Source organism: Barbatula barbatula, assembly GCF_947034865.1.
Source record: "Barbatula barbatula genome assembly, chromosome: 16".
NCBI classification, from domain to species: domain Eukaryota; kingdom Metazoa; phylum Chordata; class Actinopteri; order Cypriniformes; family Nemacheilidae; genus Barbatula; species Barbatula barbatula.
This window is the reverse complement of record NC_136779.1, coordinates 6,245,497-6,271,943: the sequence shown is the minus strand read 5'-3', so window position 1 is coordinate 6,271,943 and position 26,447 is coordinate 6,245,497. Positions and strand designations below refer to the sequence as shown.

Here is a 26,447-nt window from a genome sequence, read left to right as displayed (position 1 = left end):
TCACACTTCCGATTCCAAACTAGAAATTCTCCCCCATGACATGGGCACAATGGGGCTACTATGAACCACCCTGCTGCCTGGGACAGGCACTAAATGGTCATCCTGTAGATGTGTGGGTGCCCTGTATCCTCTAGATACATTGTCAGCGGGATGTCCCATGCAGGGGAGGATGTTGCATAACTCCGCTGGTCCGTACGGCAGTGGACTCTGATAGATCGGCAGCTCGGGGTACGAGTAGGGTCTTTGTACCATGCTGGAGGCCCTCCTAACAACCACTGGATTGTGAAAAACTGCCTCCTTGTAGGAAGGAAGCCTGGTTGACTGGCTGTGTCTTAGCTTCTGAGTTTTCCTTGTATGTCTTCTGAATGGGTGAGGGTAGGTGTGATCCACTGGTTGGGCAAAACAAGTGGTATTTCTAACCCGTCCGTGTACGTCCACGCAAGGGAAGAGGTCTGGGATTGTTCCTTGTGAGGAGGGTGCAGCGGAGGGTCTGTCACCGGGGAACCAGACTCTGTCAGGACCCCAAGTGGCTTTTAGAAACGAAGGTCTTCGATGAAGTTTTCTTTTCCTTATTAATGGTATGTCATCAAGAACAGGGTCGAAGTACGTTTTGATGCAAGAATTGCATGCCGTGTCAGCCGATATGAAAGGATTTTCACTGTATAAAGATGAGACGTTGTTTTTACCAAAATCATTCGAGTCTGCGTGAGTTATTTGGGTTTTATAATCGTGAAGACCTCTCAAGTCCATCGACTCTATGAGGAGATTATGGGCTCTATTTTTCTGCCTGTGGTGTTCCATGTAGATGTCCGGCACCTGTAGATCTCTATAAGGAATGAAGGACGAGCCGGTATGGGCCGGATCAGAGTGAAGATGATGCATGGCTAGATGCGGAGTGCTCAGACTGGAAACAGGAAGCATACCGTCGTACAACCCCCTGGTCCTGGCAGGAAGAGTGTATCGTAGAGGAGTGGGCCGTGTTAGGACTCTGTGGTTGATTATTGGTGGTGGGCTTGTGGTTTTGCCATGTTGAGCAAAAGGTGGAGTTATGGAATGCTGTAAATGAGGTATGTGGTTCTCGGTGATGTTAGTAAGGTAAGAGAAGTGACCAGGAACTTTCTCAGTGGTGGTCACCTGTGGGATACGTGCTGGCAAGCTTCCGCCGTGTCTGCTCCAGTTCTCGATGGTCTTTGTGGCGTTATCCAATGAGTTTTCCACCTTGGTTGAGGAGACGATATCCTTGGCTGTCCGCAGCATTTTTAACATGTTGGCCTGAGCATAATTGGCGGTGACGTCGGGATTCTGTATGCTCGCTGATCTGCTGATGTCTTCAACGCCGTTAAAGCAGCTGTATATACCCTGAAATGTAAAGCAGCATTATGAATCATTTGCGTTGGTATTTTGCATTTGTAGATTACATTTCATGTATATCTCTCAATTATAAAAAATAAATGTATTATTTAATTTAAAATTAGGTTTTATAAATTAACAATAGTTAATAAAACAGGTTTCAATTCACAATGGACAATACATTTTAAAGTTATTTGGTCATTTTGGGTAATGTACTTTTGTTATTTTTTATAAATATACCGTAAGCTCATGTACATAATGCGTTTGTGTACATACATTTTAGTTATAGTTTAATATATGCAAAATTTATTAATAACAAAGACAAATAAATGTTGTTAAAGTACTGTGTTGTCACTTTACAATAATGTTTATGCATTAATTAACATAAACAATATGCTGCCATTGAAAATTCAATAAATGTTCCAATTAATTATACTGTAGATTTGTTTTGTTCATGGTCAGTTTATGTAAACTTATCTTAACAAATCGTCGCTGTCCTTCCAAAACCTTGGATATCCAAACAAGCACTATTTAATACTTTTTATTGGTTGGATATTTGCAAAACCCAGTGACAAACATAAAGGTGACTAATAATAATGATTTAATAAATACACCTCATGAAATATGAAGATACAACATTTTTTATGTTAAGTGTTGACAGTATTGTTCATTGTTAGTTCATGTTATCTATTACATTAGCAATTCAATGTATATAATGTGCATCTGTAGATAGCAACGTAGCAACACAAGAAGATAAAAGAAAACCTTTATCACTGCAACTCGAATGCAAAACACAAAAACAACTTTGGAATGTAAGGTATAAAGGTATCTTACCCTGCTTATAGCCAGCAGAAAATCTAAGTGTTCAGACTTGTGAATGGTGTGTCTGAGTTTCCAGTAAAGAAGATGTTCCCAAGCAAAGACAAGCAGGCTGAGACCCATGGCCACTAGCAACATGTAGAAAACACCTGCCATGTTGTCTATGTCCAGTTTGGAGCTCATGACCTCATTTTTCTCATTCTGGCATATTCCAGAGAGCCATACTGTCTCCAGTCTTTGGGTGTCCCCTGCATGAGAGGAAATAGGGTCAGAAACTATGCCAAAAGAAACAGCAGTCAAAAGCTATTTAACAAAGACAAAACTAGAGAATGTTAAAAGAACATCATGTATGTTCCGTTTAAAAACGTACAGTTTTACATCGCGGGATGGCATTGCAGAAATGCTCCAGAAAGGCTGTTCTAGTAGTCAGTATGCTTAATAATTAATAGCATAATTAACTAAATTAAGACAAATATAAAGGGAGTACCGTGTGCATCCTCCACGTGGAATGCAATCCCAGAATGCACTGTGTCGAGCTCAATTAAAAAAATCAGTAATGGTGAAGACCAGAGCCAGCATCAACAATTAAACAGAGATGCCCGACGTTTGCATTGGCATTACACAACCTCTCAGTCCACAGCACACCGAGTACTTTATAGTGAAATGTGTGGTAGTTTCATGCTGGGCGAGAGGATATTAAGTGTGGAACAATTCCGGTCCCCCAAGTGCAATTTACCGTCTCCCAGGAACTGGAGGAGAGCCAGATCTATGGGCCGCTTCCAGCGGGAGTCCTTCTGCAGAGCAATGCCATAACCTGTGGTAGCGAAGACCTTCCCACTGCCAATGGTGACCAGCTTGCAGCCCTCATCTTTGCCAGCCATATAATTGAGAACTGCTGCATCGTATATGAAGGCATCCAGCTTCCTACACAGAGGATAGAAGCGAGCGAATGGTTTAGCAAATACGATAATTATGTAGATACAATGAATATGATACATGAACGATTGAGTTTATCTTAGTTTAAAAGTAGTACTGACCGATGCTGTACCATGGTTTCACAACAGTGCTATTTTGTAAAGGGTCACAACTTACACACGCAAACACTGACATAAAGTATTGTTGTAGAAGCTCACCCTGTTTTAAGGCTATTGAGAGCTTCTTCCACTCCCTTCTGGTTGTATTTTATCATGTGGGTGTGCATGTCGGGGTAATTGCTTCGAATGTTTCTCTCAGTGCTCCCGTTTGGAACCGTCCCAAAGCGGAAAGGAGGATAATGTTCCTGGGGTTTTTGAAACTGCAACAAAAGAAATAAACTGCATTTCACTTGTTGATCTGAAGGCAGGTTGCGGATTTACCTTGATAGCATAGATCAACAGATTTTACAACGGCATACTTTCACACCCTCCTAAACCCATCAAGAACCCTGCATTCAGCGAATGAGCAGAATCTTTTATTGCCTTCTTAAAAGGACAGTAAATTGCTTTCCCGGTCATTCTTCTTCACAACTCCTTCCTGGTGGAACACTCTTCCTAACTCAATGTGGTCAACCACATTTCTCACATCATTAAAAAACTACTTAAAACCCATCTCTTCTGTGAATACTTGAAAGGCAAAAAAACTCTCTTTCTCTCAACAGGTGTTGTTCTGATTCTGTGGAATTAAGTAACTTGGTATTAGCACCTATTATATTATTGCTCCGTATGACATATCGCTGTATTGCTCCTTGAACTCTCTGTAAGTCACTTTGGATAAAAGTGTCTGCTAAATGACTAAATGTAAATGTACACAACCACCTACTGCCCAAAAGCCTTAGAAAAGGAAAATAAACAGAGAAAAAATGTATCTTTGTTTTGTATTTTCTTGCACTGATCGAGGCGTTCGGACACTTGGCAGGAGCTGACATATAATTTCCAGAATACACAAGGGATCTAATACAAGATAAATACAAAGAAATGCAATTAGCTTGCAGTGATCATATTGGACTATTGTTCATTTTCTGTCAAACGCTGTATAAATCCTTGTTTTACAGATATGAAAATGAGAACAGGACGGAGGATAAGAGGTAGATAGTCATTACTGTTGTACCTATAAGAAAGCTGAGGTCTTATAAATATGCATATCTAACGCAACTATGTATCACTGCTGGCGAAACTTTAAGTGTGCCTTCAAGCGCTTACTTTGTTTTATTTTAATCTACAAGCGATTAATGTGTCCCTGTTTTTCCCCGAGGTCTGATACGTTTGCATAATTTTAAGATGAGAACAGAAGGATTTCTGTCGCTTCTGGTGTTTTTCTTAAGAAAAATAATGAACGTAACAGCAATCAGTAATGGATAGGTAGACTGTGAGGCATCAGTGACCAATTTACTGATATTTCTAAGAAGCGTTTGTATCTACTACATTTTTCTTTCTTTGTTCCCTGAAAACAGTTTGGATGACTGCGTAAATTGCTCTGCATAAAAAGTTGACTAATCATCATAGTGATATATTTCAGACATACATTCCAGACTCGTATGCCTCATAGGAATACATTGAATGTTGTTGTGAATTTTTACTATGCCAAAGATTTGTCACAGGGGTTTTATTTTCAATCTTTTGCCATAAATGTTATTTACACTTCAAACAGTGGCCCCATAACATATAGGGAGGAGACTTAAAATACTTAGGAGACTTAAAATATACAGCCTCGGATAAATTAAGAGACCATTCCAAAATTTCATAGCATTTCTATTTGTATTGTGGTCAGTCCAGTCCAGTGTCAAACCTTAGACAGACTGGCACGGCAAACGCATGAAAACTTAAATAAATCGAGGTTATCATCACATAAGAAAATATTTTTGACATTTTCCTAAATACATGTACAAATGTTGTATTGCTTAAAAATTTTGAATGAACTTGTTTTCTTTGAGGTCTGAAGTTTGACCCGTTTAATTTTCTGTTCCATTACTTCTCCGCACCCCACTAATTTACCGGATGTGCCAGCCACGCCCCCTTATTCTGGCACCTCGGAATTTACAAATTAAGCACCGAACTCCATATAATCTACGTTAAAATTTACCACGGCACAAATAAAACCAAGAAAAGACGTGCAGTGTATTCTGAGAAAAGGTACAGTGTAGAATAATTTAACTGTTTGCATATATCACTCAGTTATCCGATGACATTGTTTTTGGTAAATGCCAAATTGTCAAAAATACTATTTTAAATACTACTCGGGCTCACTGATGTTAGGTTGTCAAAAGGTGTCCAAAAGCATCATCTGTCACACACCTCTTTTAAAATAACAGCTCACCTTTTTGTCACTAAGTCCAGACACAGTGTCAATGTACTGCTCTTGGATCATGAAGGCGGCTAAATTGGCCGTGTAGCTAGCGAGGAAGATTACAGCAAAGAAAGCCCAGACCAGGACCATAATCTTGCTGGTGGTGCCTTTGGGGTTTTCAATAGGTACAGAGTTGTTGAAGACAATTCCCCAGAGAAGCCAGACAGACTTCCCGATGGTGAAGGTGGGACCTCCAGGGGCTATGAGAATATGAGCAGTAATGAGTATGAGATAGTATACAAGCACATAGTATAGTATAGTAAAATATATATTGATTCATACTTCAGTTTTTGATTAGCCTATATTAAAAAGGAAAATTCTGTCATCATTTATTCACACTCCCGTCGTTTAGTACCTGTATGACTTTCCTCTTCCGCAGTACACAAAAGAAGATATTTTGAAGAAAGTTGGTAACTGAACAGCGCCAGCACCAATTCCATTCTATTGTGTGGACACAAAACCAATGCAAGTCAATGGGTGCAAGATAACAACATTTTCCAAAATATCTTCTTTTGTGTTCTGTGGAAGAACATACAGGTTTGAAATGACCATTTTTGGGGAAACTATCACTTTGAGCTAGGAAATGATAAATGCTTAAAACATAAAACACATGCAAACCCAGTGCCCAAAAATAACACTCGCCAAGAGCCAAATGAAGGTAAATTTGATTTTGCCAAAATAATAAAACTGATTTACTTGTATTATTATTTCAGTAACACTTTCAATTGTTTTCTCAATTCACCTGTGGCATAAATGCATTTAAAAACCATGCAAACACCCAATATAACAGATGTTCTCATTTTAATTGAATTAGTCACAGATCAGGTCACATGTGCAAAATGATTAAAAGCCGCGAACCTTCGCCAAGACTTTCTATTCAAGTTCCACCTTGACGTCAGTTCTTGAATGTTGCTTGTGTGTAACATACAGCCATGTAAAAGCCAAGCAATCAATCAAAGTCAAATTAGCAAAGCGACAAACGTTAATTAAAACGCAGAAAAATGACCTTTTACACTAGGAGACAAGTACACACCCTGTCAGCCTGGTTTATGTGGATTGATTAGACCGGTCCTAACTATTCTTCTTCTTTAAAAGCTTTAGAGACAAAAGAGGAGAGTGTTTGAAAAACCGAGGCTGACCTTTGGCACTGACAAGGCTTCGGTTGTAGCCAACCGGACTGAAGTATTCAAAGACGAACACGGTGACTGCCACGACAGTCAGGCACATTACAAACATCATAACCCATACGGCAGGACTGTAGGGCTCTGAAAGAGAAAGCAAGAGAGCAATTCATACCGAAAAACTAAAATCAGCTGATTAACTGCCGTTGCTGATGACAACACGCAGATAAATTTGTGTTTTTGTTTGTCACAGAGACATGGAGCAATTAGCATGAGTAATGAACTAATTCGTGTGTAGACAAAATGCCTCTGTTTGTGTGCAAAGTCTGAGATTAAGTATAAATAATTTTTCCTCGTGAGGATCTATCACTGGTTTAATCCAACGCGGGCATAACATTTGAATCTAATCACATTCAGATCACAACCGCCACTGGGTGTAAATATTTAAAACTGTCTGCAGGCTCTTCCCATCTATATCAAAGGGCTAATGATGACTTCTCACCCAGAAAGGCTGATGGTGAGACCGTTCCGTTGCTTCTGGCCACCATTACACTAATCCCTGTTTCAACGAACGGCACGGAGAAGTCCACGATCTCTGATCGTTCCTCGTTGATTGTAAGAGAGCCGATGGCCATGTCTGCACGCTTGTAGAAGACCTTGAACCAGGAGAAGAGGGATTTGAAGTCAGCCACATCAATAAACACACCTCTGTGGAATTATTACTATTTCAGAGGCGTAAAAAGTACAGAGAAAGTATAATTTGGTTAAAATTGTGGAATCGTGGTAAATGTTGACCCAGTCTGTGAAAATCAAGCTGGAGGCTCAATTGAATTATGCAACAAGCATCAACGTTGGATTTCACTATGATTTCAATTTTTTGACATGGTCTTAGTCAGTATTTAAGCTACCATGGTTATATTTTGAGAGAATGTTCTTAACAATACGTAGGATGATTTTTATAGAAAACAGTAAAAACTAAATTACGTTAGCTGGGTTTTCACAGGCAGGGGCACAATTTTTCTCAAATCATTGCTGTCTTTCCGAAACATTTTATGTCCAAATTCACTGTTCTTCAGAAAATGGAAAACATACAGTACTTTTGAAATAAATAAAAACTGTGTTTTCAATACTTTTTATTGGTTAGATATTTGCAAAGGCCAGTGTCAAGGATAAAGAGTGACTTATAATGATCACAAATAGATCACAATAAAAAACACAAAATATGGAGATACCAGAACAGCAGTGACATTCAAATAAAAGCATTTAGAAAGCAACTAGTAAAATGGCAATATTTCTGATTCCACATACGTATTTAGACTTTACAGAAGACGTTTTCTCATTTAAGTAACTTGCAAACTTTGTAAAGCTGTTTAAAAACAATTTTCTGAGGCACATACGTTGTTAAACTCCAACCCGTCACGCTCTCTAAGATCTCAAAACTCAGGACTTTTGTCAACACCTAGAATAACTAAATCCAGCAAAGGGGGTCGAGCTTTCTCATACCTAGCACCTAAACTCTGGAATTGCCTTCCGCATACTATTCGAGGAAAATCTTTTTAGCCAAGCATTCACTTAATGCAAAATGTGCTAAATAAACCACCGGGAGACTGCATTTATTAGATATTATTTACTAGAATAATTTAATTTATTCGTTATTTAAAAACCTTCGTTTTTTCTTATTTTTCACTGTAAAGCTGCTTTGGAGCAATGCACATTGTGGAAAGCACAATATAAATTGAATTGAATTGAATTGAATTGAATTGAATTGAATTGAAACTGAAACCAAAACCAAAACCTTACTACCTGAAATAGTTATATTTACGGTAAAGGCCGTTTATATGGTTGTTTATAGACGGATTTACACCCCTTTTCACACTTTCAAGTTAATCTATTTTCAGTGATGGTTTATAAAAAGTAGTGCCTTAGGTTGAGGTGTCTGTATGACTCATACAGCATCTCTTCACAAGGATCAAAGACCACGGATGTGGCCAATTACATTTTTCATTGAAATGGGTTTCATTGCTTTAAAAGAGTGCAATTTCAGATGCTTGACAGCTCTATACATTTATAGCATTTTTAAATCATGATGAACTTGTAAGGAAAAAGTTAACATACATACAGGTCCTCCAATAACATACAAATTCCTCAAAATAATGCTTAAGTATAGCAATAAAGTACAATTACAAATTTTAACAATTTCTGAGAAAAAATCAACGTTGATAGAGTTGTTGTTTTCCTGTCACTCTAAATAAATAAAAATTCATCACATCACACTCATGACAGACTTGAATTTCTATCCTACAATTACATAATGATTATTTATCTCATTTAACCAACATCTCGCCCGGTGTGAAAGCGTTTAAGGCCTGTACAGTATGTGCAGCGAGGAGTTGCTATCTTTAAACTTCTCAGCGTGTGAGCAGATGCAGGTGATGAGATGCGATGAAGCGATCGGCAGCTGTGGAAGACACTTAACCACCGGATGAAGTGACGCTACACGCAGCAGGAGATCACAGGATGGATGCGTCAAAATGACTTTTTAAAGCCAGTTTTGCTGCATAAATAACTAGTTTAGCTGCAGGAATATAAGGATGTTAGAGATTTTTATTAAATAAGGACAGAAGCACGAGTAACGTCAGGAAAAGTGCTAATTTAGCTCAAGTCCCATGAGCTCTGAACTGTTGACATGTTTGAAGTGTGAGCGTGCTTATGTGAGAAACAAGAGAGAGAGAATGTGCCATTTCATACCTCTCCAATCATCCCATTCCAGACGCCTCGAACCATCTTTCCATGCTTCCCGTTGGTGACCAGATAAAGGTCATATGAAAATTTGATGGTGCGCGAGAGCTTCTTCAGGATGTCTATGCAGAAACCTTTGCAGCAGAGTTTGGTGTACGGCTCTGTGTGACCTGTGATACTGCACAAGAAAATATTAAAGAAAAATTCAACATTTACAAACATTTTCCACTTCTCTTCAAAAACAAACTGAACATATTGTGAAAAAAGCGTGTGGTTTTTCGTGGCCCGGAAAGGACTGGAATAATACAAGAATAATACAAGCATAAATATGGAGCGAGGCAATGATTTGTGTTGCTATAATAGGATTAGAAGACAATCGTTTCAATAATAATCATACATTCTACAGCTTAGAGGATAAGGAACGATTTTCAATGAATAACTTAAGGACAGACTGTATATCGTTCCATCACACAAATTTACGGTATGACTTAAATAGTACACTAGTTGTAGACCAGTACTGTATATCTTTAAGGTGCTCTTTCACATATTTGGGCCTCAGGTTGGATAAACTCCCACATAAAATCACAACATGATGTTTTATGTTCAATCATCAAACTTAATCCAGTCAAGTTAGGACTACATGAATGATCTGTGTTGTGTTAAAATAAATAGTTGAAACTGGGCTTCCAATTGCAAAAGAAAGTTATTAATTTTTCAATGAAAAGATTAAAGACATTAATGTTAATTCATTTTAGAGATTTAGAAGAGTTTGTTGTATATATTAGAGGATTTAGCATTGTTCAAAAGAAGTTGCTTGTGGTAAGGCTGATGGAGGTTACGTTTCTCGTTTACAGCATTGTCAATATGGATATCACTCTAAAACAAACACAGCATCCGTTAATGTGCAACCTAAACATATTTTTATGTTATCCAAAAGTTTTTTATTTAGTGTACAACATATGGGTGATGACTGAATTATCAATCTTGGTAAACTTCTCCATTAAGAGCGGCCTTTTTTAATTGTAAATGACATTTACCAACAATGACATTTACAAATAGTCTGCATAATTGTTTACTCATATCAAGTAAATGTCGGAAGCAAAATTCAGACCTAATAAGGAATAAATGATAACTCTCCTCTTGTAAACCTTCAAAGTATACAAACGTCATCTTGGTTGTGAGCCTTCGAACAAACCGCTTGAAATATCTCCCAGACAAACCGATGGCCTCCATTAGCTGTTAGCTGCCTAGAGCACTCAGCAGAGAAACTCACAGAGCAATAATGATACATCACCTATAACCCTGCACAGACCTCCTGCGCAATGAGCTGTACACGGAGGCCACGCGAGCGGAGGGCCGGCAATACGAGGCGTTCACCACTGGCAGCCACCATAACAAAGATAGACAAATGAAGTGTTTGCAAAAGGTCTGGATGTAACTTAAACAAGCATGTCTCTCGCTACCCTGTCTCACCTCCTGCGAACGCTGCTGGTGCTTTTGGGTTAAGTGGGTTGCGATTTGTGGATAAGATGTTTAATCAGTCAAACATACACACGAGACAAAGATGGAGAGAAAGTGGGTGCCAAAGAGCATCAATCTGATTCCTGACATGTAATGGACACAAACACTCAATAGTTTGTATTTGAGAAGTGGAGAAGAGTGTCTTAGTCAAACTGTTGTTGTGAAGCTTATTTATAAAAATAGATTTCAGGCAAATGACAGATAGCACAAAAAGCTATAATAAACTTTATATAATTATGTAAGTTGATTAATACATAATGTGACACAATTTGTAATTTGACTTTATACTGCAGTTACACTCTAAAATATAATTCTGCAAGCTTAGTAAATATCACAAAATTAAACAGCTATATTAACTTAATAAAATATTTTAAAATCCTTTCAGTTGGACATTTATTAGAAATTCAACAGTTAATTTCTCTAAAGTTTACATATATTAGTTAAGTTTATTTAATGGAAAAATATATATTTAAACTATTTTATTTTAAACTATTAAAAAAGTATTTAATTAACAAATGAATTGGTGAATTCTGCGAGTTACTCAAATTCTCAATTTAAACAGTATATTTAAATGAGTGCCATTTGTGAGAAATTCTTACTATATATGAAGAGTTTGTTTCCAAAAAGAGATAACTTTGTTTACATTTTTCTCAAAAATTATGTTTTTATTATGTTATCGTGTTTTTGTTGTGTTTTACTGTGTTGTTTGAGTTATATTGGCTTTAATCAAAACAAACCAACTGCAGTTTGATTGATATTAATTGGATGCGCTATAAAAAAACCTTATTTCTGAATTTGTTTTAAAACATTATAATCTCATTTTGGAAATGAACTCTTCATATGCTTTTTAAAACCATTCTTATTTGACATGTAAACACATTAACCTATGTAAATAACACATTTGTAGACCAGATTTGGGATGTCTTTTCAGAGTTCTCATTGTGACCACAGGTCCAATTAAAAACAGCTGTCAAACTCTCCAGAACATCATGAACACTTGCGCCAATTAGCATGAAGGTGTGTGATGGACCCAAAGCAGAGCGTCACATTTCAGGTTATTGATCATTGTTTCCCTCTTAGCCATCACACGCTCCCCAAGGGGTGATTACTTTGTTTTAAGATTTATTTACACTTTCTCCTCTCACCATAGAGCTATAATGAGGCTGTCATTTCTCTCTGGATGGAGCGCGCTGCTCACTCACCATGTGTTACCTCAAGAGCCACACAATACAGCCAGACTGCTTTCACTTACCCACGGGAACAAAAGACAAAACTTTTAGAATGCCACTATTTATTTGTTCATGTCTAGAAATCCCAGTGACAGAGGAAAGCAAATTACTTGGGGACCTGTGAAGTTACATATTCAAAACGGCAAGTTTATGTCATAAAACATGTGGGGCCGGGGATTCATTGATGGAATGAGCCAAATAATACCTAATAATGGGTTTGGGTTAGACTAAGAGTTTCAATATAATGAGCTTGTGTATAAGTCATTAAGCCACTCTGGTAAATAAAGATGAGACGTTCATGTGAGGACAAAAACATTTCGCTGGTTTTGGGAACCTCGGAGGTGCATGAATTTTTATAGAATTTTACTTCAGTTTTTCACTTCTTTTAAAAAACTAATTAACTAATAAAAAAACACATTTCAACCACAACATAATTAAGGCATAGATAGAATTTTATATAACATAATTTTTTTTAATGGCAATTGCAATGGAAGGTAATTGTCTCTTAAAAATTTTAGCACAGATCAGACGCAGTTATCATGTTGTACACTTTGAAGATCTTCTGAAAGATTAATGTTAAATTTCATTATTTGCGAATACTTTTTATTTAAATACGGTAATTGTTTAAATAAAACCGTTTACGATGTTTTAGTGACTTTTTATTCTACAAGTTGACATTAGAGGATCGCCACCCAATAACAGACGTCGCAACCTCTTGATGACTGATTCACTGCCGTCTTTTCATTCATTGGATAAAAGTCAGGCTTTAAAAACCGTATGAGCTTGTTGGACACTGGTGTTCAGGTTGCTGCTTTTGACCCAGCGCTGTTGAATAGTTAAATACTCCTAAACAATGGTGCAAACAAGCGTCATGTGTGTTTCGGTTTAAAGAACGCGTTTCTTAACGTGACAACTAAAAACCAACACACTGATGAAAATGCGGGACATTTTCTCAATATGTGACGTGTGGGACAAGGAGTGAAAGTGCTGAGCGGTACAACGCAAAGCGGGACGGGTGGTCACCCTAATCTTACCCAATCATAGGTTGAAAACAGGTGTTTATACGAAAGGGTTTGTGCATATTCATTGAAACAATCTTTCGTTCTTTGTATTGCTTGGTGGATTGTGTTAGTGAACATTTCTAAATTCTTGATATAATACTCCAATGAGGTAATTAGCTGCTTGCCCCTTAGAGAATAAACAAATGCAACATCCCATTAAAGTGTTTTACAAGCTTGCTGGACTGTAACAAGTTATGTAGCAAGTACTGTAGCATGTGTTAAATGACTCTTCAGGCATATTACTAAATATGTGTGTGTGCCATTTATTTTAATTAGCTGCTCCGTTTTTGCTCTATAACATTAGCACAACTGCCAAATATTATTTAAACACAATGGAAGACAGCAACAAATGTCTTAAGATTCAGCTTAATTCGTTAAATTAAAACCACTTTCCCTCTAAAAGGTTAATTTTAAAAAGTAAAAAGCTAAACATTTCTTATGTTTGTATTATGACTCATTCTCGAAATGAAAAGGTTGCTAGATGCTTATGTTATTGTTATTAATGGACAGCTGAGGGTATAATCCATTCAGTAGACACTCTTTATTGCTCCTCTTAATAGGAGACCATTCATTTTTTGGATCAATGAAATCAAATTAGCAAGTTTGCACGTGCATACTCCTTGAAAAAGTTGGGCACTTTATGAACTTTCCAAATGTCGGTCTCACACACAGCTTGTCTGAGGAATGACCTGACACACTGCCTGCAGCCACAGATGTTGACTTTTGTGTTTGTACCTCTCGGTCCTGTTGGCCTGGCGACGGCAGGGCACGGTATTACGCACACAAGTGCCGGTGGCAGGATCAACGCTCTCCACGATGACAAAGGGCCTCTCCTCAAGCGTGGCCACTGTCAGGTGGCGGTTGTCAGACACGGGCTCCAGGAAGCTGCCGTAACGGGGCCAGACAGGGTAGCGCATCTGCAGAATCCCACCTTCGTAGCTGCCTACCTGTGGAAGATTTGTGGGCAGGTTTCAGGGTGAGGATTAAACTGGGATTATAATCAGCAAACAGAGTAAAGGTTAAAACACACACAGGTGTTTGCTATTCTATCACGGTACGGTAGGGACTTTCTATTGACTTCTATAGTTTGCTAATGATACCCACAAACACAATCGAGCTAGCAAAGGACAAACGTGATAAAGGGAAAAGGTTTGAAATTGCAATTCACGTTGTCTTCCTCACGGGTATGTTGTATTTATCACCCGTCATTGATGCATAGATTGTATAATCGAATACGGCAAAAGCTTTTTTCATGTTATTCTCTTTTTATTGCACTTATTTTTTACGTTTTCCCCGAACCTGCAATGAATTTGTAATAATGCTTAGAATTTATACTACTTCAGTAATGAAGGTGTTGCGAAGAACCGTAAATCTCCCAGGGCTCAGAGGCTCAGGGGAAATCTTCACTGGCTGTTTTCTAGACTAGAAAAGCTCTATTATCCAGAGAGAACACAGTCCACTGGTCCAGTTCAGCTTAAAAGAGACTATAGAGAGCCAGTCCCAGTGCTGCCTCCACTAAACTTTCGCAAGAATATAAGCGTCACACTCAAATACCTAAGGGGACAAGGAGTGACACTGTTAAAAAAACACAGGCGAAGAACATACACTCATTCATCTAAAAGCAGACTAGTCAGTATCGCCCATTAGCTTGGGCTGTTACCTTTTTGCTACTCGAAATGTGAAACCTCGCTGCAAGTTTTGGAACTGAGCGGCAGCATTCGCATTTCCCTATAAATAGTTTGGTTACAAATGAGATAACTCTGTTTAAAACATATATTTTTTATTGTGCATTCCAATTACTATTAATCAAACTGTAGTTTGTTTATTTTGATTCAAGCCATAATAACTAAATGAATACATACAGCTAACTAATACAATAAAACATAATAAAAACATGATAACATTATAAAAAACATGATTTTAGATTTAGAGTTATCTCATTTTGAAACCAAACTCTTCATATGTTTCGCACCATGCTTAAGAACTTCAAATAAAGTGCATTGTTGCATATCCCTTTAAAAGATGAAGACGGGAAAGCTCACGAAAGCGTTAACACTAATTGTGTAGCGGCTGTTATACGGCCTTGCCCAAATGCAGGGAAGGCTTTACGGATTGGGAATTGTAATCCATGTTTGGTTATGGTATTAGCTGTGAGGGGAAGTGAGCGTGATAAGCCTCGCCAATAGGGATTTATTGAAGGATCATTCATAAACTTCAGCAGAACAAATAGATCCAATCTCCAGGTATGGTTTACATGACATCTTTGTGTCATTACATTGTCTCTTGATCTTGATCTGAAACCTAAAAACATTTAGTGTCGAACATTTTATTTGTGCATAAGTGCATCTTAAGGGTGCTGTGTGTCATTTTTTGCAGGATCTATTGTCAGAAATGCAATATAATATACATAACTATCTGTTGGTGTATAAAGATCTTACATTATGAAGCGTTTTTATTACCTTAGAATTAGCTATTTTCCATCTTGCACCCTTGCATGAAATTCGGTGGCTTTGAAAAGGAGGGGTGAGGGGCTGAGTGCCATTGGTTGCAATTCGCAAACTTCATCACTAGATGCCGCTAAATTTAATTCCCTAGACCATTAATTAAACGTAACAACTGTGATTAAATATAGGGTTGTGTAAAGGAAACTGTTCAAATGCGTGTAAAGAATAACTCCAGAAAAAGAAAGCGATTATTTTCGTCTGTAGTTTAACTGAGCACTTTTGAACCAGAGACTGAAATAGGCTGTGTAGTGAAAGTGAGGGGTGTAGTAATTCTGTAGACTATAATGGCTATAATAGCGGGCTATTCTTGTTCTGAGGCGCAAACCAAATTTTGGTCTCAAGTAGATATCTGTTTTTAGGAATAGCCTATTTCTTTTTGTAGTCACAGAGATATGTCTAAACTACCCAGAACACTTCAGCTGTAGATCTCCAAAGGCTGTCTAAAATCCAAAATGCATCAAGTACTTCAACTGTGATTGCATATTGTCTATTGAAACTCCTTAAATTGGGTCACAGGTCTTTTCTTAAGGTTGGGGACAGGAGGGAAAGATAAACATGGTTGGTTTAGTGAATTACTGGCTGAAAAGTGTATTGCGCTTTGTTACGTTCCACTTGAGTGGGTGCATATTGTTTTTTTGTATTCTTTTCCGCAATTTCTCTGCTCTAGGTTCGTGTTTATTGGCTGGCTCAAATGTCACTCAACGTTATGACGTCATGACGCTTGGCCAATCCGTTGATGCACTGGAGGGATTTAAAGGCCATTCGTAGCCGGCATCGAGAGTTCAGCTGGCGTCTTCTTTCTGTAATTATGTGGTCGCTTGTTATGTTTGGGTCTATGGAACACCTGTATGGTGTTTCCTTTGTGCTGGTCTCATTGACCTTTGAATCATGATGCCTCGAGAGAGAACCTCTATTTTGTTTGCTAAATGCAAAATTTGTGTGACGCTGTACACTAGCTTGTATAACCTATGGGTTCTCACTGAGACGAGTTTTGACGCCATGAAAGTGTGTCGCCATGAGTTATGTGAATTTGGGCACCTCCTCATTTTGTAATTTTACCATCTTTATTCAGGATAGTTACTTTCTTTGTTAGTATAAGCATTTGAGTGGCTGGCCTCCCCTATATGTTTATTTACTCAGTAAGTGTAGTTAAGTTTGGCGTTGTGATGCGCTGAAGATTTCGGTTTTGTTTCTGCATTTTTCTTTTGTTAGCGAGTCTAGAGGGACGAGGGTTTCATTCATTACTGGTTTCTTTTATTGATTTTTTTTGGCATCGTGACAGCACTCTTATTTATTAGAAATTACATACCACAATAAACAACAAACTTTGTGGTATACTCCTGTTTCAGTGTCTTTTGTCTCCCGCATCACAGCTGTCTTATTTAAATGTTACTGATCATCCCACTTAACATCAAGTAAGGCACGTAACACGCTTGTTTACTTTAAGACTAAAAAAACGTGTTAAATCAATGTCCTTGTTAATCAAAACAGATTTTAACACAGATTTTCTCTGTCAAAAGCAGTTTTTTCAGAAATTGATCTGCATCTTTTAGGCTTTGTCTATCCTTGAGATTTTTCCATTGAACCAACAGAGACGAACAGGATCTGCGCTGTCAATAGAACTGGACTATAAAATAGACAAGCAATGATTCATCGTGCAAATGGCTTCAACACACAACACGGGCGGAGTGTCCACAGCATGAGAAAGTGAGGCGATAGTGTCAATTGGAGTGTTAGAGGGACTACATCGCAAGATGGCCAGATATAGATAAACTGTTATGTCACACAGTGGGTGTTCAGGTGAGCTGGGAAGGCCAGAGATTAAGTGGAGTTAAAACTAAACGCTGAATTTAGAGGAAAACATTAATCAACTTTCACAAACGTTTCAATTGGCAGCGCAGACATATTTCATTCATGTTTATGCATGCTTCTGCAGCTCAGTTGGTGAAGCTTGGCGGTGGCAGCACAAAGGTTGTGGGTTTGAATCCCAGGAAACACACACAGACAGAAACAGCTTAAACTGTGTTCACATTTGACTTCTTTTTGACAAGAAAAAAATGACAATGGCGCTTTTTTAGTCAGTAAAAAAAGATTTGCAGCATTGTGGTTACAAACAGCAGCCGGCAGTGTTCAAAGATAGCATTTGTGGACGAAGGCAGCTTAGAGAGACAAGCTTCATTGAATCCTATTTGAATTATAAACACAGAGCGTCTTTGCAATAAACAACAAAGTACAATACTGATTTCTCGCTAAAAATGCCATCAAAAGTTGAACTTACATTTATACAAAACTGTCCACAATCATGTTCCTTGAATATTGTTATGGAAACGACAGGTCTCTGTTATTGGTTAGCTGTGAAAAGGCTGTGTGACGTAGGGCGTTTTTTTCTAGAAAGGTTTAACTTTTTTTCAACCTCAAAAGACCCTCTGAGCTGCAAGAGGCGTTTAAAAAAGCGCTCAGGAATTTTTAAAAACACGGTTTACTCCATAGTATTATGATGTAAAACAGACACTTGCAGCTTCAAAAAAAGTCAAGTGTTAAATGTGCTGCAAATCATTTTGAATAAACACATCTGCCAAATGAATAAATGTAAATGCCTTTTTAAAAATATTTATAATTTTGTAAAAAGGCAGGTAAATATTTCTTAATCTAGCACTAGTTTTTACAAAGTGCCATGTATCGAAAAAAATATATATATAAACATACAAAATATATAAGAAATGTATAAGATAACTTCTACACATTTATAGATATTTTCAGCAGCTACAACATAAACAAACGTTATCTGTCCTAAACATCACTTAGATCTCGACAAAGCACCTGTAAATGTTGAGTAGTTTTAATTTAATCTAATACGATTAATAAACAATAAAATAGCATAAAATCTTTGAAAAATAGCATAGGCCTATCCACAAGCACAAGTATTTTTACTTAATGGCATTACTTTTCAAAGTGTGTAAATTCACCCCTCATCGGAGATTACCGCACAGACGATCGGACAGGCAAGATTTTGTTGATGCCTTACATGACAACGCACGCATCTTCTAATATCCGTATCCTCTAATCCACCTAGAGGAGGATGTGATGACCGGATGTAAATTTGGATGTCAGTTTGATCTCTATTTATTCCTCTAATCTCTTTTTGTAGTCAGGTGGCGTTCACACATTGCCAGCCTGCCTACACATGTCCCTATCACAGGCCAAAGTACTGGAGAGCTGCTGGCCCTGTGAGGAGGAAGGGACTGTTTCAGGGAAAGAAATGTAATTGCATCATGACCCGATGCTGACAGTCGTGAATCTACTACATTGGAAGAATCTGTGAAGCGTTTTTTCTCATTATAACTACAGTATATTGATGTGAAAATCTGCAATTGATAAAAGCTAAAAACTTAATGTTCTTGATATATTTGTATGTTTATATCATCTGTATGTGTTCCAGCGTTCCAGAAATTACAAGATGTGACTAATTGATTTTCATAAGGAATATATCTAGACTAAATATCCAATTATGCATGTGTTTTGTGAGCTATGACATACATCAACATTATTACCTTGTCCCAGTGTCTCTCTCGATCCAGAGCGATGATCACCATGGAAGGATTGGTTAGATAGCCATCAGAGTTGAACGAGAGATCCTTGTGCTCCCATGAAACATTTAGCATATGCCTGTAAAACAAAACAAACACAAGCTTATAACATCCGTCCCGCTACACTTACCGCAGGACTGATTAGAAATACGTTTTGTTAGATCTGTGGCCCTTTATCTTTAAATGAGCATGCCAAAAAAGTACATCTGAACACAGAGTAAGAGAACTGTAGATTTACTCCATCTCTGAAATGATACTATTTAGCTGAGGAATGAGGACAGCTCGAATGTTAGTCCATAATTTTCTTTCCGTGAGTGAAATGAATATAAATCAGAGGGTGCAGAGACTAATACATCTACAGTATTTGTTTAATCCTCTTTGTCTCATAGACCTGAACATTTTTGCTAAACGAATTGTTCACTTAAGGGTGGCCACAGGCAGATCTAAACATGAAGCAGGATTTAAAGATTCAGTTCAGTCCAACTGATGCGAATGCGTGCTGGAAAAAGCAGCTATTAGCTGAAACCATTTTCAGATATGATGACATGACTAACTACACCAACAACCTTCAAAATCAAAAAGAGAGTTTGATTTGATCTTATCAACAATCTCTCAGCAAAGCTCATAAAGATTTATTCAATCCCAGCAGTGATCAACAAGCTAGAGAATGCATTACTCTATCTGACCAAATATGAACTGTATGAATAAGAACGATATGAATTATTCAACCTAACCATGTGACCTAAAATCATCCAACCAGCCTACTCATGTGTGTCATTTTTCCCTCTTGCAACTTGCAAATTTGTCAAGATTTTGCAAATAGGACACTCTTAAATCAAATGGGGTCTTCATGATGACAAAACTATTTTTGCCTAAAGAACCTTTTACATTCAAGGAAACTTTCTGTTTTACAAAAGGATGTGGAAAGAGGTTCTTTAGATCATAAAACAGAATGAAAGAAATGGTTATTATTAGAACATTTGAGTAAATGGTTCTTTGGAAAACCAATGGAAGCACCCTTTTTAAGAGTGAAGATACAGGTGAGGTTTTATTTCCTGTGCTCAAAAACACTTCTGCATTTAAAAAAGTGCCTTCAGACAGATGTTTCTTTTTATGTGAAAGATGGGCTGAAACCCGAACAGCACATAAAGGCTGGGAAGATTTCGGATGGAGGACCCAGTCACTCATGTGTCTCCGATACGCTTGATCACAGAAGGCTCTGAGAGGCAATTGGAACACGTTTTAATGAGGAACCTCGACTCCCAGGTGAGCAGCCGATTTAACAAGAAAATCTGGAGGATATGCCAGTCTCATTACAAGGGAGGAAGACCACAAGAAAAAGCATAAGAATGCAGTGTTTTGTCTGGGAAATCGATTTATGATCAAATCTCCACTGGCCAACTAAACCACAAGGATTTGCCAGGATTTTGGTATCTGTAAATTTTCCATCAACATATTGCTGTTTAACCGAATTTGTCATCAACAAGTTGGACGAAAAATAGGGCAATGGTGGCCAAGGGAAGACTAAATATATGACAGCTTCATCAAACATTACTGGCAGCCAGAATACTCCAAAAAGTCCAAAGGGTATACTATGATGCATTACAGATCAATAAAATAAAAGGTACTACAAAATGTTTTTCACAGCAATGCCATAGAAGAAACATTTTTGTGTCACACAAAGGTTCTTACTGTACAATAACCATTTCTCTTCTAAGTCTAAGAAACCTTATTTCGCAAGAAATAACTTTTCGTAAAACAAAACGTTTTTTGTCGATGTCAAAGGTTCTTTATTGAACCATTCAGGCACAAATGTTTTTTCTGTGGCATCGTGAAGCACCTTTATTTTTTAAATAAAAAAAATGAAAAGTATCATTCATAAACAAGCAATGTGGAACTCAAAAGCTGAAAAAGCTTTTCGAAGTCTTACCTGAAGAGGGAATCATTGGTATGAGGTTTGGCAGGACTGTTGCAGTCATTATTACCCTCTGGAATAAATCCTCTATACTTGTGGAAACTGTGCACCCCTTTTACAATAACCGCCACACCTTCTCGAACCCTCTGACGTAACGTTTTCTTCCAGCGGTCTGTGATAATACTGATCACTCCCACTGGGAAACTCTCAGGTGGAGACAATTCAGGGTTTCCTACAGCCAGACTGGGAATGACCCAGATGTATCCAGGCCCCAGAAGTCCCACATCCGACGCCATCCTAAACAAGTACTGAGCCTCCTCGTGCGAGCAGTACACCAGGTATACCTGCGCGTCCACCTGCTGAAGTAATCTCCGTGAGCGGATGTCGTTGGCCCCCACGGACATCTCGAAGCTCAACACATCCTGCAGCTCCCATAAGAAGTAGCTGGTATCTGTGAAGGACCGTATGTAGTCCACGAAGGTCTCATAACCAGGATACAAGCTGGTGATCACCACAAAGTTACCCCAGTTGTACTCCTCCATTACTTTGAACATCGCATTAATCTGCTGCTCTATGGAAGCACCCATTTGTAGAAAAGTCGAGCCTTCAGCCTGCAGAATCAAAGCAGAAACAGTAGACATGTAAACGCAAATTTGATGAAAAATGTCTATAGAGAAATCAAGCAGGGAGACCATAAGAAAATTAAATGTTTTTGACACTTCCCTTCATAATTCAAATTTAACACACAATAATAGACGTATAATGAAAAGACTAAATACTATCATTACATGTAATACATAAAGGTCAGTGTTACAATGGCTCCATTTCAGGTGATTAGGCCGATCGTAGCACTGAAATGATTTTTGCTACTTTTAGTAGTTCTGTCACCCCTACTGTACGTGAAAGAACCACAATAACCACAACAAGAGAGTCGAAAGAGAAAGAAAGAAAGATACATGTTAATAAATTACAACAATTACAACAAGTAAATCATTTCCTTGAACACAGTTTCACAAATAATTGGAGTGACCATTAAGTGGATTAGCCTCTGATCATATTTTAGTTTTACAGTTTTTTTTTTTACGTATACATGAGATCTATTGTAATTCAATCACGGCACATGGAACTCTCGTACCACAGAAATAGCATGTATTACTGAGTAACATTAACCTTGAACATGTTCCAAAGCATAAAATACCAGAATTGGATTTACAACACAAAGACAATTCAGACTATTGATCCTATCTGTGGCAGAGCCATGCGCGTCAGTCTTGATTTATTGCCTGACTTTGAACCATTATTTCCCTTTCTGTAATCCCATTGAATAGATTCACACATGACACCTAATACACGTTTGTCCATGCAGCAGTTTAACATCCTTCTACCGTGATGTGAAAAATGAATGCGCATTAGATGTGCAGATTACACACTTGGCATGTGTTTGTATGTGCATGCAAAATAATGACTCTATCAGTGTTAATCTCAAACTTTGGTCTGCCCTTAGTTGAGACTTGCAGGAAAGCGTCCAAACATCCTACACTGCCAACTACGTTTTCTTCTGACACACAGCACAAGGTGTCCTAAACCTACAGGAGGAGGCGTTGTCCAATTAAGTTTCAAAGTGAGAAAAATGGGCGTGGATTTATGGGAGTGTCAGGACCCGAGAGGTGCTCTCCCAAGATTCCACTTTCGGCCAGAGCTTTCTCCTTGACAGATTGATCTGATGTCCTTCAAATAACTTCAGCCGTGAAAGTAGGCTACCTCATGGAGAGAGGGAGTGCTAGTGGATGTCAGGTGCTCTGGGATTGCTCCTCAAAGAAAAGAAGCTGGCAGTGAAGAAGTTGTAAAACTCACCCACAACCGGCTCAGCTCTCCTGCCGTTAGCACTCCTTGTAAGACCATTTTCGAGTTATGCTGTTGCATTCAAAGATTTTAGTTTGCACTCGATTCGGGCAACAAAATGGCAGGATTCTCCAAGGGCCACCATGGTTTTGTTGTTACAGTAATAGGGATTGAATGTCCACCTTTGTGATGAACTTCATCCCAGAAGTCTCCAGTAGAAGTGTACAGTGTTTTTAAAATGGAGCAACTTTTTTCATGTGTTTCCTGACATCTAATACATGATCTTGATTTTGCTAGCAGCATGCTTTACCTGTTGAGCTACATTTCGTGCAAAAGAGTTTTTATACACATCCATGTTGTGCATATTTATATCAAACAAGATGCTAAGTCTCATGCTACTGGGATTTCATGGGAAATCCTGTACCAGATGTTTGTGACTTCTAGTTCAATCAAGAGATATACAAGAACAGCTTATTCAATTACATGGGATTTCTATGTGCGATCATACATGACTGTTGTGTTCTGACAAAGTAAAAGTACACAGAACATGGTCTCCCATATCAATTGTTGGCTCTACCCACTTCACGCTGTAATGACAACATATTTACTGTATATGATACAATATGCATGCATTCCTAACGGAGATTAAACCATTGAAATTGGCTATCCAATGAAATCGGCTTTTTGGTTGTTATACAAACATCTATTTTAGTTGGGGGCAGTTTTACTAACTTGACATTCAAAGTCTAAAACTGATAAAAGATTTTTCTTGTCGAATGCATGCATGAATAAAACATTATTAGATGGGGATTAATAATTAGAAATGTAAACAGGTTACATGATTTCCATAGCCCTAAAGCTTCTGAAAATAAAAAATGTTAAAGTTATTTTAAAGAAATTGATCAAACATGCAGAGGTACAAATTTCAAGCCCTACAGTTACAAAAAAAAGTCCATCATTCCCCAATTGCATCAATTTGATCCAATCCTTAGACAATAACCTATTTTTTGGCTTTTTGTTATATTTTTTACGTTATCAACCTTCATCAATTTGCTAATCTGGGAGTCTGAAAGCATTAGACAAAAATGACAGCTGGGCAGGAAACAGCGGTCGTTCTCTTTGGTACTGAAGATACTCATCTGTCCCATTGAATTAAGTGCTATTGTGCATCTCATTTAAAGATATACATCGTCTACCATTCTGTGTGTATCATTAATGTTTTCGATAATATATTCTTTTTTAATATTTCATATTCATCCAGGGTACACAAAAATGATCCAAAACGTGCTGCAAATGTGTGCTAAAATTAACAAATTGATGACCAAACATTTTTGCCCTTTAGCTATGCCTTTTCAATGGAGCAGCCAAAATAAAAATCATGTCTTAATTTATTCAGGTCATTTCCAAGATGTATGAACTTGTGGAACACAAAAGGAAAAAAAAAGAAGAAATGAAGGAGGACTGACGTTTTAAAAAGGACACAGAGACCCATACAAGTCATTTACAGAGATTTGTGTGCAGTTTGTTCTTTGGTGTGGCACTTCAGGATGCTGCCAATACAACGTTTGAGCTCCTGCTAGGAATGTTTAAGCAAATATCATTTTTTCTAATAAATTAAGACATTTTTATATGATCAAAGCTCATCATTTAAAGCATGTAAACTTAGAGCATAGTGGCATGTTAACATACATTTTTATAGCATCAGCAGGCCTACTTGAAATCTTATTTTCTGATAGCAAAGAGCCATATTAGTAATAAGATGTGAGGTTGGAGAAACGACTGAATTTTCTTTTTTGGGTGAACTCCCCCCTTAATGTCACTAAATGTACTCTTTGATCTCTTTAGTAGGGAACATTCAGTTATCTGTCCTCAGCATTTCGGTGGTATTTCTGAGCTGCCGATCACATGTAATACCCTATTAGAAGCAGTAATGCTACCATAACTGTTGCGTTATGAATGCATCTGTTATTTACAGTTTTCACCTCATGCACTTTTAGAAAATGTAAGCCAATTTAATAGTTAGCTATAAATGAAGTATAGTCAGGAAAGCAGATCCCAGGCAGGACCGCAGGACCGCAGATCCACATGCAGTAAAGAGTTTCATTGATGTAAACAAACAAAATAACAACAGTGCCATCAGATTAAACCTCTAACAAGGACAGACACCAGACAAAGGAAACACAAGGGCTTAAATACACAGGGTAACAAGAGGGCTAACAAGACACACCTGAAATAGATCATGACACAAAACCAATGAACTAAAGAACTACAACACTAAACAGGAAACAGGAACTAAGGCATACAAACTAAAAGTCCACACTAATCGGGGAAACACAGACAGGGATCATGACACTGGGATAACATGCAATTGACAGCTTTTCTCAAAAGAAATGCTAAGACTGCTTTGCGTCCATTCCCTAAACAGGCAAGACTGTCTTTTCTGTTCAAGCTGCAAACAGAATCTCAAAGTCTTACAAGCTGTTGCTTTAATATATGTTGATATAAATATCGAACAGCTGTAATTTAACATTCTTGATGTTAATCAGAAATGTTATTCTGTTTCCACCCTTCAGTAATCAGTGGAAAATGGGACACCACTGTCGGGTGCTGGGTATACATCACAACACCTATTGATTTTCCACACCTTGCAAAATAATTTTCCACGCTGCTGTTCAATAACACATCAGTGCAGGGTGCTGACTGGAAAACTATGGCACAAATCATATGTACATGTTAACATTTCTCAACCTCACGGTAGTTATTTTAGACACTTAAGTGAATTGCGAGAACGAGGTTTCTGAAGTCATTTCACAGATACCCAGCATTAAATCTGGAGTCGATATTTGAAATCTATATATCATGCCTCTTTTTCTATGCGCTTTGTCTGCTTTCTGTGTAAGGTTTCCCTGTACTGTAAGTCTTCAACCTGTTTTCGTCATTTTGTTGCATTGTCATAAATAAAAAAACAGGCACCTCATTTAGCCAAAACTCCACTACCTCCTTTTAAACACTCACCTTATGAGTGATGACAACAGCAGACCCTCCACTGATGCCCACAATGGGGATGGATGTCTGGGAAGAGATAAAGTCTAAGATCTGTGCCACGGCTTCCGAGTCTACGTCATCTTCAAAGACCACACCGTGAAGGTTTTCTGCAGCCATAGTCTGACAGAGACGAGTGAGCAGAGCTCTGGGGTTAGTGTCATTCACCAGCACGGTGATGGGGTTCACTTCCAAGGGCATGTCTAAGAAGTTTTCTGGACTCAGACGGCCCTTGATCTCACTGTGGTGGGCCGAACCACTGAAAACCACAGCCACATTAACAGAGGGAGGGACGAAAAACGGACGGCTGAGGCAGGGAGGCATCACGTTGAGTAACAGATTGACAAAGAAGAGGAGTTGAAGAAAAGGACCCCAACACCCTCGAGGAGTGGCCAT

General features: G+C 38.1%; 1 protein-coding gene across 1 annotated transcript; it reads right to left on the bottom strand.

Moving 5' to 3' along the window:
- grin2cb (glutamate receptor, ionotropic, N-methyl D-aspartate 2Cb) lies at nucleotides 1-26,447 on the bottom strand (the record flags this gene model as incomplete). Its single annotated transcript, XM_079476072.1, has 12 exons — nucleotides 1-1,359; nucleotides 2,185-2,417; nucleotides 2,906-3,093; nucleotides 3,303-3,463; nucleotides 5,461-5,690; nucleotides 6,630-6,755; nucleotides 7,114-7,267; nucleotides 9,360-9,528; nucleotides 13,897-14,108; nucleotides 19,217-19,331; nucleotides 21,183-21,778; nucleotides 26,025-26,447. 12 exons carry the CDS (start codon nucleotides 26,445-26,447, stop codon nucleotides 1-3), a joined length of 3,966 nt encoding a protein of 1,321 aa, XP_079332198.1.